This window comes from Haemaphysalis longicornis, unplaced genomic scaffold, assembly GCF_048455015.1.
Source record: "Haemaphysalis longicornis isolate Haplotype H1 unplaced genomic scaffold, Haemaphysalis longicornis Haplotype H1 scaffold_4, whole genome shotgun sequence".
In the NCBI taxonomy this organism is placed as follows: domain Eukaryota; kingdom Metazoa; phylum Arthropoda; class Arachnida; order Ixodida; family Ixodidae; genus Haemaphysalis; species Haemaphysalis longicornis.
The window spans coordinates 98,996,210-99,009,646 of NW_027526361.1; the positions used below are offsets into that span (position 1 = coordinate 98,996,210).

Sequence of the window (13,437 nt, forward strand, 5' to 3'; positions counted from 1 at the left end):
TGTGCGATTAAACGCCAACCATCATCATTATTCCCTGGTGCGCGACGCAAGGCGGTGTGCCAAGATTTATTTATTTCTTGCAGACGACGACTTCCGTAGCCTCTCTTCTGCTACGTGCTGCATATGAACTGGAGTAGAGTAATGGGGCGGTATGGGGCAAACGTGAAGTATGCGTGCGTGTTGCCGGTGCGGCCTGCAGCTCGCTCGTGTTGTGCAGTTTTGGGAGGTGACTCCGCCGGAGGAGCTTCTGTCGCTGATGGCCGACTCCAGGCCGCGGATGGCCTACAAGCTGGCCACCCTGCTCCGCAACAGCTACTTCAACCCAGAGGCGGACCGCATGCAGCAGCTCAACCGCTGTCTGCTGCTGCACTCCATCTGCCCGGCCGCCTTTCGGGTCTTCTACTCGCAGCTGACCAAGATCGCTCCGCTCAAGCCCATCCGTAAGTGGGGTGGGGGAGGGGATGAAGCCCTCTTTCTCCCTTTCTCCATACCCCCTCTCTCTCCTTCTCTATCTCCCCCTTAGTCTATGCGTCTTTTCATCTCTCTCTGACAGGGAAAAATCAGAAATACTTTGTTTGTACAGAATTTTCGTTGAAGTATGTTTTGCACTGGGGTTCGATCGTGCCAGAAAACATGCCTGGTCCACTTTTGTATTGAAAGGAGCCAGATCTAGGAGCATGCCACATAGTGTTTACGTACTCGCGGAGTGAATGCATTCCTCGCAGTGGCTGCACTGGTTTATTACTGTTTCCAGTCAATGCGTATTCTGTATTGTAAGAACGCAGGTGCAGGCTGCACTTTGCAGAATTCAGCCATGACGTTTGCTAGAACACAGCCGGTGCCTCGTAATTGCATTCCCCACAGCTTCCAAGATGCAGGGTCCTGTTTATCTGATCCCCTTCCACGCTGCGTGGCAAGGTGTTTGTTTGACCTTTGAACGGCGCTAATGCGGCGAGCTTGCCACGGCTGGAGATAGACAACTTCACATGTGGGAGATCTGCAGAGATAATATAGATTTTGTTCCTGGTTTTCAGTAGCTTCTAATGCATGGAAAGTCTCTTGGTTTGGTAAGCTTTTTAATCCTGACATGCTTTCTCCACTTTTTTTCACCGACACTTTCGTGACAGTGGAAAAGTCGTTTATTTTTGAGCGGGCCACGAAATATTTTTTTCCTGCTACAGGAAACGATTGATGCTGAAGTGTAAGGTACAAAATGATAGAGGAAAGGTAGGTCTTTCCAACAGCATTAATTTCAAACAACAGATTTCTTACGAATATTATAAAAATATATCAAAATAAAAAAGTAGCAAAGGAAAAAAAATGACATCATCAATGCTACTTTGCACAGGGTAAGCATAAAAAAAAAATCAAAATATACACTTTGTATACAAGGCCCTTATAGAATAATACTGCAAATATAAGCTCTGTAAGTACAAAAGTTTCTTACATACATACAACAATATAAGCATGAGTGCCCATCATGCCACCGTGCAAGGCAGTTTCTCGACGTGGTGAACCAAAGGCTAGCTCCACTCTTTGTGTAGCCAGTGCCAAGTGGTCCCGCCGGAACGAAGTCAACACCCTTAAGATAAGAGCTGTGACCTTTAGAACCGGCCAGGTATGTGTACATCAGTGCGTGGCAGCATCGGATAGCACAGCCAAAAGAGAAAGCAAAATCGGCAAATATCTGCTGATGTTCCAGGTAGATTTTTTTCCGTCCGTACTGAAGTCTGTGGCTCAGATTCATTGGAATCCGTCGAAATTCGCCGTTCCTGTGGAGCATCGCCAAGCGGCATCAACCCCGTAACCAAAACCATGTGTGCCCGACAGCGAAGAAGCTTTAAAAATCTACTCGCCCCCCTCCCCTCGCAGCAAAGAAAAGGAACATGAAAGCAAAACTGATGAGATACTTTTTACCCTTTGGATGGCCTTAGCGGTCCAGGAGAGCTTGGAGAGCGCCAGAATTTGAATTTGTATTTGATAACATAATACCGATAGGAATAGGCGCTGTTACGAAAGTGTTAAAGGGGTCTTCTGGGACTGAGCTAGTAGCCCGGCTTTGGTCACAGTATCTCCGCAACTTCATGTCGTGGCAGCCAGGGCCGTAGCCAGAAATTTTTTTCGGGGGGGAGGGGGGGGGGGGGGGGGGGGATGTTATGGATTTTGGGAAGGGGGCAGTTTTGCTGAAAGCAACAGTAAGTATTGCTTACGTGCTGCCTGGAAAAGATTTCGGGAGGGGTTCGAACCCCTAAACCCCCCCTCTGAGTACGGCCCTGGTGGCAGTGATGGGAGGTTTGCAAAACATGACGGAAAACTGGCTCCTGCCGTGTGGGAGAGCGCAGAAAGTTGAAATTTCGGCCCGAAAATGATGCAGAGGAAGATTTAACGTGCGTGATGAATACACCCCAGAACATGCGTCGATTATTGTGGGTAAAAAAAGTGCATTCGTTGTTCTCTCCAGTGTGGTACTCTGCATTTGTGCCTTGCTCCTTGATGCATGAATTTGGATGTGTGCATACGTCCTGTTTGCCTGCAGTCCCATAAATTCAGTGCCATAACAGCTAGGATGTAATAGTGAAATTGAAGGCACACTTGGGCCAGGTAAATGAAACTAGTGCGCATGGGGTATTGATTTCTAGTTTAGTACAGATACAGTCAAACCCACTTGTAACAGGATAATTCCACAAAAAGTCGTCTTGTCAGTATCTCAACATATCCAGCTTTAAAAATAAGGAGAAATACAAATAATGTGTGCTAACTTCTGTTGCAGGAACGAAGTGATGGTAGCTTGCTTTCTCACTGTAGTGTGCACGACAGTCTTTCCCAGGCTGTCCAAGTGGTCGGCGTGCTCCTCGGATAGTCCCCTCATAAAAATTACTCCCACCTCCCCTCGCAGGAACCCCTGTGTAGATGCGACGCATAGGGGGTTCCGTTGTTGTTTCCGTTAGGTTGATTCTCCCATCGTGTGAAACCTGCCGTGAACCCCCTGCCACAGCTATGACGCAACGTGGCGTGGCTATGACGCAACGCAATCCAACACAATCCACTTTAATTCAAATCCAATCGAAACCAATCCAATGCCCCTCGCGAGAGGTTTGCTATCGGAGAGGAGAGGGGGTGAGTGGCGAGGAGAATGGGGGAGGGGTGCGGACGGACAACAACAACGCCGTATGGAGGGACAAGGCGAGTGAATGAAATGCAGTCGCATTAAAACAAGGCCCTTGAGGGCTGTGATGTAGTCCGGCACCTTGGCAGTTCATATAGGCTGCGGTGCAGGAATGTCTTCGTCGCAGTCACTGCCCGACGATGAGGCAGACTCTCGACCAGTGGCAGCTCTCTTGGCAGATTTTTGACGTCCTTCTACCTTTTTGTACGTCTCACATAAAAGCTCCCGTTTCTTCTCATTGCTGTCGAGGTTCGCGGATTCCATGACCTTCTTTTAGTCTTTCATGATAGTTAAAGCTGTAGAAGTTGACAGTCAATGCTTTCTTACCCCTAAGCATATCTCGCGAATGATGACAACATTGGTGCATGCATGGATGGCTTTTTGTTTCTTTGACGCGTGGCCCACGTTTGCAGCCATTACACTCTCTTGGTAGTTGCCGAGTTGACTAATTCAAAGTTGAAATATGATAGAAGATTGCGCACGTAAGAAGGAACACACAGACTAGAGCCTGACAGAAATGTAGCACTGCTGCCGCCTCAGGCCACCAGCATAATATAGCTGATGTAGCCTTGTACCAGGGCTGGTGGGTCATCATACGAGGCTATATGAGGCTACCAGCAAAAGAGTGTAGCGATATGGTAGCGAGGCTGTGTCCTTCACGCCAGCTCTTGTGCTGGTATGTGAGCTTGTGCGCAGATTACATGGGTGGGCCAGCGAGCCCTACAGTGAAGCCAATCAATCGCGCTCACGCCACGGGAGCGCATTTCGAAAGCCAGCGTGCACGAAATGAGCACGTGTGCTGCTCTGGGGATCTGAAACTACATTGTTGATGCCGTTTTGTATCTCGCACATATGCTTTTTCGTGTTTTTCCCACAAAGGCTGCTGTGAGTGCTCGTTGTAATGGTACGCCGCCATGTAAGCGGTCGATGGGAAGGACCTTGGATTTCAATGTGGAGGACCTCAGATTTGAGGAACTCCTGTCGTTATAGCCAATATGTTGTTATAAGTGGGTTTGACTGTAGCAGTGGACTTTCAAGTAACCGCGCTGCGCTCCTTGTTGCATTCATCGTTGTATCTTGGCAAGAGTGGCACCGTTTCAATTAGGAAAGCTGTGCAAGAGGGTAAAGGATTTTGTCCCTGTGACTAATTGCGTGCTAGGTGTTGACGTTAAGGTGCAGGGTTGTTCGTAGATGGCAGATTGTGGCAGGGCATCATTTCAAATAAAATCTGTGCTGCATTGCAGTTGAGTTCCTGGCCACCATCTGCTTTGTGCTCCGACGGGAATGCCAGGCTCTAAGGAAGAGTATTTCCAAGGAGAACATGCTACCGGATGACCCTGACCTCGCTTCCCTCGACCTGAACAGCGACCTGGGGGTCAGCGGCAGTGACAAGAAGCCCCTTGACCAACACTCGCTGCACATTTTCACCGAAGCGTTGGCCATCACCTACAATGACTTGTCGATCCGGAAAGAGCTGACCTCCGATGTAAGTACTCAGTGAAGCGGGGCACTGCCATGGCTTTGTTTAAAGCGGTCATGAAGACAAAATGCAAACTAAAAAAAATTTAATCCCCTCCGTCCAACGATGATGGTTGAAACGCGAAGCTTTCTTGCGTGCGGAAATCAAATTAAGTGCCAAAGTCAAAGCCGCTGCAATCAAAGTCAAAGCACCAACGATCAAAGTGCTAACTCCCTGTGAGTCATTCCTAACTCAGACAACAGAAAACGAATTCCTCACGAGAAAGCTGAGCCCCACCCCACCGATTGTCATTGTTCAACTGTTTTAACTGTTTCTTTATGGGGGGAAAAACGACATATTTTTGGTGTTTCTGTCAATTTTTCTCTTGAGCAACTTGACACAGTTAGCATTGCTATACATGAATGAAGAGCAAGCCTATGGCTTGCTCTTTTGAGTGTATATAGCAGCAGTTTTGTGAGAGGTACAATTATTCAGTTTAGTTGTCAGATAAACAGAAAAAAATGCACAAGAAATAAAACACAATAGAAATGGGCGATTGTAGTGAGCCAGAAAATTATTCTAGGAAATCTGGAAAACACAAGTTGTTCCTAGGTTCCTTAGCTATCATTCAATATATACATCAATCCTGTACACCATGTTCTGGATTTTTGAAGGTTTATTAACCTAGCAGCCTTGACTGTGCCACTCAGTGAAGCAGTCACACGATGGCCTAAAGCAAAAGTTAACATTGCAAGTGGAGCAGAAGACATGCACTCTGTTTTGTGCCTTTGTTTTTCGTAGCAGATCTTGCAATTCCTGCTCTTCTCCATCCTTTTCGGCTGGTGTTGTACAGGACCCAGGGGCAAAAAGGGGGCGTGCCCTTGTTGTACTCAAATATCTGCTTCATTGAAACTTCAATCTCAAGATCCCGTGTAGTTGCCGAAGTCATCACTGCTGCTGGGGTCAGAAAAATCAGCATCAGCAGCTTCCGAAGTCCCAGTGATGGTAGCCAGCCTTCGTGGAGCGCGCCACGAATTAAAATAACTTCCACCCAACTCAAAGCTATCTCGGGTTCAAATTTCGCTCGTGACACGACTTCCGCTCTCAAAATGTAAACAAACGAAACTGAAACTGAAAAAGAAGTTGCCAATAAATACGCCAGATGGCGATAGTTGTCTGCAAGGCGCAGTTTTCAGTTTTTGCGGGAGGAACTCCACGTCCGATGGCCTATGATGCCGTACTGAAAGAAACTGCTTTGACAGTGTCTGAATGAGGAATCGGATAGACATTGGCTTCATAATGCAAGCGACCCAGGTTTGATTCCGACCACTGAAACAGTTTTTTTGTCGTCATGTGCCTTTCCATTGTGTGAAGTTGGCTTTTCTGCAGTGCATTTTAGGTAACGCCATCAGCGAGACTGGCAAAGCTTCGCTTGAAAGTTTTTTGTCCCGATAATGATGACACACTTTGGCAAGCTTCAAACAAATAATCGCGGTAATAAAGAAAGCAGATGAAGTAGTGGCGGCACCCTAACCTCTTTCTGGCGAAGTCTCTGTCATGTCACAGAATCATGTTCATGCAATTGCTGCCGTTCAGACCAGCCTCCAGGAAACATGGCTATTGTAGTGGTGACTCTAGTTTTGTTTGATTGTTTAACTCTTTCGCTACCGCGCCTATCAAAATCGATCAATTTCATCGATACTTTGGGAGCGCCTTTTCATAGCGTTCCAGGCGTTTCTCGAACAAGTAAAGCTGTTCGGAGTTAGATCAGAAAAAGCCTTTCAAAATTGGTTTTGTTTTCATTTTCGCAACGGAAACGTGATTTTTGACACACTTTTGAATCACCTGGGTGTGGAAAAGGGGCGTGATCATCGCGCGTCACTGCTACCAACGAAGAATGTGTGCAGCTCGTAATTACTCTGCACCAACGTTTTTTTTTTTTTTTTTTTTTTTTTTGCTATCAGGGCGTGAATGGTGAACTAACAAATGATTTTCAATCGTCAGGTTCGCGCTCGAACAGTAATAATCCCAGAAATCGGCTGAAAATGTCAAGCAGTGCCTGGTTACAAAGCTACTTTATGATTTTAGGCAGTTTTATTGCCTTTGCGCACGTTGTTCTAAGTTCTGGGGTAGTTCTACTTACCCCAGGACCATTCGCAAACATTTTACAACAGTTTCGGTTTCGTTTCTGCATCGCGAAATTCATATTTAGCGCTACTACGCAGTTACCCAACTTCAAGGCTACCTGCCATGGCGCCTGGGGCGTCCGCGACTGATCCTCGAACAAAGCACGCCGCTCCTGATTCCCCCCCCCCCCTTAACTCGATTTCTGCAATAAGAACTTCCGATGCAAGTCAAAAGATCACACCCAGGCGCCAGATATCTGTTCCACCGGGGGCAGCGCTTCAAACCGGCCTTACACTGCCAGCTGTTCGCCTTCCAGTTTCATTTCCATGCGAGGGTATATCTGGGTGGCTAATGTTGCTGCTTAGTTGAACTGTCTATTCGGACAGAGCCTCCGATAAGTTTTTGTACTGTTTCATTTGAAAAATGTTAGGTGGCACTGCAATAGAGGAGGCTCGTTGTGCTGATCTTTTTCATCGCGCAACTGCTCCTCGACCAAAGATCGCAGGGCACGATTCTAGCTCATCATACCTCATTTTTGCGAGGAAGGCTACAATTGCGAGTAAGAAGATGATAATAAAGCTCAGCTTTGTTTTGAGAGGTAACTGACCGGGAACGACAAGCATCAGCCACGGCGTCCCGTTTTCAACTTCACGCATGTTTTTTTCCGCATCGCGTGCTTGTCCCAAATATTGTGCTTGCTGTAAATGCAAAGTTGGTCATAGACAAGATGTTTTTACGTTATGTGGGGGCAAATTGGTGCCTCTGATAATGTCAAACCGCTAGATTTATTCCAGGGAACCACCCGAAATTGCACATTTTGAATTGGAGGTTGGGCTTCACCGCATGACACGAGCAGCGTGCATGCTAACATTTTTTTTTTATATCTCACAAACTGTTCCATGCAAGCCGACATTTTTTCTACGGCGTGTTTTTGAAATGTTTCCCTACAAAATATATATTCTAATTTTTTTCTGCTACCGGTGGTTTGATATACGCAACTCTTTTTTTATCAATTTTTTTCGACAACTTGACAAAAATTTTGATTTTGATATTTTTTTCATAACTATGATACATAAAAAACTGGTATCATTGAAAAGGCCGTTAAATAATCTGCATTTTGCGTTCCTGCAATTAGTGCCTAACCAATTTTTTAGCAGGGAAAAAAGTTTTCTTGGAGCCCTAAAAATTGGTTAATTTTCCAGCGGTAGCGAAAGAGTTAAGGGCATGTAATGTGCAGTGACACAATAACCGTTTTAGTGCTGGCTCGTAGTACGACACTGCAGTGCGAAATTTGAAAGTTCTTCAATACTTTTGTTCTCTCTGGGTAAAAAAAATCTTTCTTGGTTAGAATAGTGCTGTGGGTGAGTTACGAAAGGCTCGTTCTTACAAACTGAACCAGGTTGTATTTTGTCTTCATGGCCTTCTTAATTAAGCTTGAGCATATTGCCTAACCTAGTACCATAGCACGAAAATCAGTTTTTGAAGCTGATAATAACCTCTCGTCACATTGATCTTTAACAGGACTGCACAGATTTGGTCGAGTTGAGCGGTTATGTAAAATTAACCGAGCCCAAATCAGCAAGACCTGTTGCTCGTTCATGTGGAATATCCTACAGCAAATACAGTCCGACCCGGTTATGAAATTGCATCAAGAATGGCAATTTATTTGCTATACTACGAAGCGTGCATTTCTTGAGGCTTATTTTAATTCTGCTTTAAGTTGCACCAGTGCAGTGGTTCGAAACATGGCTACCCCAGCCACGATAATTTGCTGGCGCAAAGTAAAAGTACCGCTTAGACGGACTCACCTGATAACATTCCTGTGGGAGTCGTGAGCCGAGGGCTTAATAATCGTGACCAATAAGAAAAGTTTTACATATTTTAATGTTCTTAACAGCCTAGTTTGATTAGTTTTGAAATACATATACAGTCTATCTCGGATATATCGAACTCTAAGGGGATCGCAAAATAGTTCGATACATCGACAATTCGATATATAAAATATTTTCTTTTGCATAGGATTTACAAGGGGATGTTTGGACTGTTCGATAAATGCAATAATTTGATATATCTGGGTTCGATATATGCGGGATCGACTGTATTACTTCTGTACTGAAATAGTAAATAAGAAACACGTTTTGGTTTATAGTTTCTACTGATAGCGTTAGCTGTCTAGCAAGTGAGAGTTTTATTCCTTTATTTCAGTACATAATGGCGCATTTCTAAAATAAGCAAACTGGGCCCCTGTGCAGATCTCAGTGTATTTGTAAAACTTTTCGTATCGGTGCACGATTGCTTTTAAGTCCGTGGGCAAGTCCCATAGGAAGTCGCAAGTCCCATAGGAAGGTTAACAGGCAAGTCCCCCTTAAAGCAAGGAGCATCGCTGGGGTGTTTAATGGGTACCAAGTATTGCTGCCGTTATGAAGTTCAAACTGGCTGCATGACTGTAGGCCTCTGAACTTGCTTCAGATGTTCTCACGACATGGTGCCCCCAAGGTGCTAGCAGATATTTTGTAAACAAATATACTCGGTTGCCCCGCCAGATGGCCTCGCTCGCCTACCTTGGGGCAGCTGCTGCTTCTAGGCCTCTAAAGGGCCTGAAATGGTTGCTCTTAAGGGGTTTCGGTTATGCCGTTTGTGGTGGTGGGAAGAAGGGTAAAAAATGCGTATGCTTGCGCTGTCACTGGGAACCCTGTTGCACTAACTTGCAAATGGCTTCACAGAGTGGCTGGTGCCGCCCTCACTTTCCGACACACACGGTGATTGAAACAGGCTGTTCTTCATGCTTAAGTTTATAAAGCAGTGAAGTAGTATTTTGCATGTTCTGTGGTTGCTACGCCCTATTTTTTAAAACCTTAATCTCCTTTGTTTGGAGCAGAGATAAAAAAAGAATGCTAATTAGTATTGGCACTTCTTTAACCCTTTCTGGTCCGTAACTTGTACTCACTTTCTGGTCGTTATGGTACGGAACTATTTTGCCAGTATCTGGCGCTGCGAAGGAAAACACAAACTGTGCAAGAAAAACTCGCAGGATATTAATTTTTTTCTGGCAATCTGGTTGCAACTCCTTTACCGATATTTGAGCAGCCTGTGAAACTGCTCGAAGCATTTTTCTTGGTGCAGGTGAGGGTTGTTACTGGAGTATTTGTAGAAAATTGTAGTTTCTCTCCTGCCTCCTTTTCTTGTTCTATAGCCACAAACAGCACATCTGATGGAGGCACACAATTTTCTTCTTCATTGAAGCCATCATCACTTTCGCTAAGTGCGCCAACGTTAAACACATGCGATGAGAAAGTGGCCATGCTTCTCGGGGAACAATTCGCACGAGAAAACAGTCTGGGACCCAGAAGGCCTGTGCTGAGCATTGTGCTGGATCTTTGTGCAAAAAAAAAAAAAAAGAAGAGTAAACTTCAACAAAGTTCACTTATTCCTCAGGAGGTAGCGCATCATGTATACAAAGAATGTGAGTGCATCGCAGTGAGAAAAACGGCGAAATTTAACTTTGAACTTGCATTTCTGGGCTGGGCCAGACAACGGACCAGAAGGTTAAGCCACAATTTAGCTTCTTCTCAACTGTTCAGGCCCGTTGGCTTTGCTGATTTGTGAGGGGAGCTTGAGGCTGGGTAGGATCCTGTGAGGCGATAACTGTTGCACTACAGCCGTGCCTATTGGACTTTAAAGTATTGCTCTTCAGCTCTTGCAAAGCCTCGCATTTGCAGAAAAGTTGGCCCATGTTTGTGACTTTTATAACCCCTTCCTTATGGGCCGCATGTCAACTGTGCTATGTGCCAGGGAGGCCACTTTCTATATTGACCAATTTTGTTTTGTTCCCTTTTTTTTCACCTACCTCCCTAAAGGAACTGAAGCCATTCTGGAAGAAGCTTGTGACCATAATGAGAAAGACAGTCACCGAGTTATTCCAGTCTACTGATGTAAGTTATTTTTTTGCTCTGATGTTTTCCTTTCTTTTGATGTTTTTTTTCTTTTGTGCTGATTCCTCGGTAGTCAGCACTGCATTCACAGTGAAATAAATTGTAGGTAATTTGTGATTGCCGCCTGATTACAAGTTTTTAAGTTTTAGCATAAGTTTTTAACAATTTTCTGCCCATGCCTATTCAGATCGAGAGTTGAACCCCACAATAACAAATCCACCAGAAAGGGCCAAAAAATTCTCTTTTGCGGGAATATCGTTGCCACTCGACTGAAACATAAACGGTGGAAAATCGCCCGCAAACCAAAAATTTATTTCCGGAAGTCGGTTATACAGTCGAACCCCGCAATAACGAAACCGCCGGGGAAAGCCAAAAAAATTCGCTTTTGTGGGAATTTCGTTGCTGCGAGAATGAAACATAAACGACAGGAAAATCGGCCACAAGCCAAAATTTATTTCCGAAAGTCAGTTATAATTACTTTGCGAGCCTTACCTTGCAGCAACTTCACAGCCCAGTTCCCACACTACAATGAGTGCTTCATTGCTAGTCGTCGTGCGCGCCTAAGAACGACCGGATCGTGTCAAAAGCATCCAAAACAACCTGCAGGTTCGCCTTCTCTGCACGCTCTCGACACTGCGCATGTCTGAGCTCGCAAGCTAAGCCCAGCTTCTTCTGTTGACCAACTTTTCCAGACAGTGCACCTGGTTACAATGCTCTTAACAGAACTAAGCGAGCACTGCTTTGTTGACGTCCAGAAAAGCCACAGCCGTCAATGTTTTCTTTTGCGCACGTGCGCCATCAAAACGTGGCAGCAGCCTTGCTTTTCAAAATGGTAGAGCTAGGTTCCGGCAGTTCTAAACTCGTCGTCGCTATCCTACCTTCCACCACTTGGGCCACTGACTTGGGCCTTCGCTTGTAGCGATAAAAACTTCCGCTTTTGGGCTGGCGGAGGCATCTTACTGAGAGCAAACACGCCGATCGCCGCACACACAACAAACGCGCATGTGCTGCTCAGTGGTAGCGAGCTAGCGTAGCCAAAGCCGCGCGGCCGCACCATGAGTCACCATGTGTCGCCACCTGGTGGTGTTGCTGCGAGGTTGCCTCCACGACCGCTTGCTGCATGGCCTTTAGTAAACAAACATGGCGTGCTTTGGCAAACGTTTATGCACTTCGAGTCCGAAAAAAAGGAATTTAAGCACTTTTTGGTCACTGTTAGCCTCAAATGTGTGGGCAAAATGCCGACCGAACTTGCAGCGAATTTCACGGGATTGATTTCCAAAAACATTTCGTTGCCGTGAGATATGAAATACATGGGCGTCTCTGGACGTTCGCTGGGGATCCTAAATATTTCTTTGCAGCGGGAATTTCGTACTCGTGAGATTTCGTTATCGCGGGGTTTGACTGTATTGCTGCTTTGTGGTTGCAGTAATTTCTTTGCAGTAATTTCCAGCTCGGCTCTCACACTACAAGAAGTGCTTCATTGCTAGTTTGCATTTGATTGAATCGTGTCAAATGCATCCAAAACACCCCGCGGGTTCGCCTTCTGTGCGCGTTTTTATGCAATGTTTGTGCAGTCCTTGTGCAATCCCTATACAATGTTTTTACAATGTTTGCTTGTGTAGTTTTGAAAAATCGGTAAGCTTGAGAAAACAAGTTTACTTACTCAGACTCGAATGCTTATACGTTCCGCCATTTATTATGCTTACAGGTGATAAACAAAACTATTAAAGCGCACCTAATTTGTCTTGACACCATACCAGTCACATTCGCAAAGAGGCGAAATCTCGCAAAGATTGCATTCCAGCCTGAGTGAAGCGTGAACGCTGCAGCATGCGGCTCTGAATATCGTGCCTTGCTCGGTACAGCAATTCTCTTTGTTTATGAAGCGCTACAAGTTTTTAACGAACAAAATGCATACAGTACTACTAAGGGTCTTCTCTGATATCAGTGAAAGCTTCGGCAATGCAGAGCTGGGTTCTAAGGATGGTCATTTCTGGGTTTGCGCAGTTGTATTTGTTCAAGCAGGCTGGTACCTCCATTCCGCGAAGTTAGAGTCCAAATTACTGCTCACTGTTGGCTATCCGTGTGATCAACTCACTGATAGTGCAAGTGAACGTCGTCATAAGCGGCTTGCCACACTCGGTCGACTGTTCTGAAAAGGTGTGCTGGTTCACACTGGCCAGTAGTGCATATATGACCTGCTCCCATCGCACTGGGAAGAGGGCCTTGCAGAAATGGGGCCAGGCCCTAGAGCACTACTGATGCTGCCGTGGTTGCAGATCGCACACGACTTGACCCGTGCATACCGTTCATTCTGCCAGCAGACAGTGCTGCCCTGGCAAAGTGCACTGGCCAGTGAGGCGCACTCATCCGCATCAAGTGCCGCCCACACTGAGCGCAACAGTGTGAGTATGCCCTCTTTGCTGTGGCCTACGGCTTGGCACATTGCACAGCTTGCTTGTGGGTGGAATCGGACGGCCGAGCTTGCGTACTGGCCGAGTTGCCGTAGGATGACGCACCAGCCCTGGCGGTGTGCAATTTCAGTGGGCAGCCTGTAAGGGAGTAGAGCGTTCCCCTTGCCTGTGCATGCCTGAGGAGGACAAGCAAACGCAAACTGGGCGAGGATGAGGCAGCAGCACTAGTGCTCTAACCGGTTCATTTGCACATGGTGTACGTACCGCACGTTTATAACATTTGCACCGCACTGTAAGCACAGTGCAAAAGAAGGCACAGGTGAATTCAGAGCTACAGGG

General features: G+C 46.0%; 1 protein-coding gene across 5 annotated transcripts in view; it reads left to right on the forward strand.

The window, feature by feature from the left end:
- LOC144179147 (condensin-2 complex subunit G2-like) overlaps positions 1-13,437 on the forward strand; it is an 83,916-nt gene that overhangs the window by 35,220 nt on the left and 35,259 nt on the right. For 2 of the 5 annotated variants that reach the window (XM_077707384.1, XM_077707385.1), the window contains exons 14-17: positions 218-440; positions 4,411-4,652; positions 10,610-10,684; positions 12,964-13,089. In XM_077707384.1, the coding sequence (XP_077563510.1) occupies positions 218-440; positions 4,411-4,652; positions 10,610-10,684; positions 12,964-13,089 (666 nt within the window). The remainder of the gene's footprint in view (positions 1-217; positions 441-4,410; positions 4,653-10,609; positions 10,685-12,963; positions 13,090-13,437) is intronic. The other 3 variants (XM_077707386.1, XM_077707387.1, XM_077707388.1) reach the window with 3 other exon arrangements.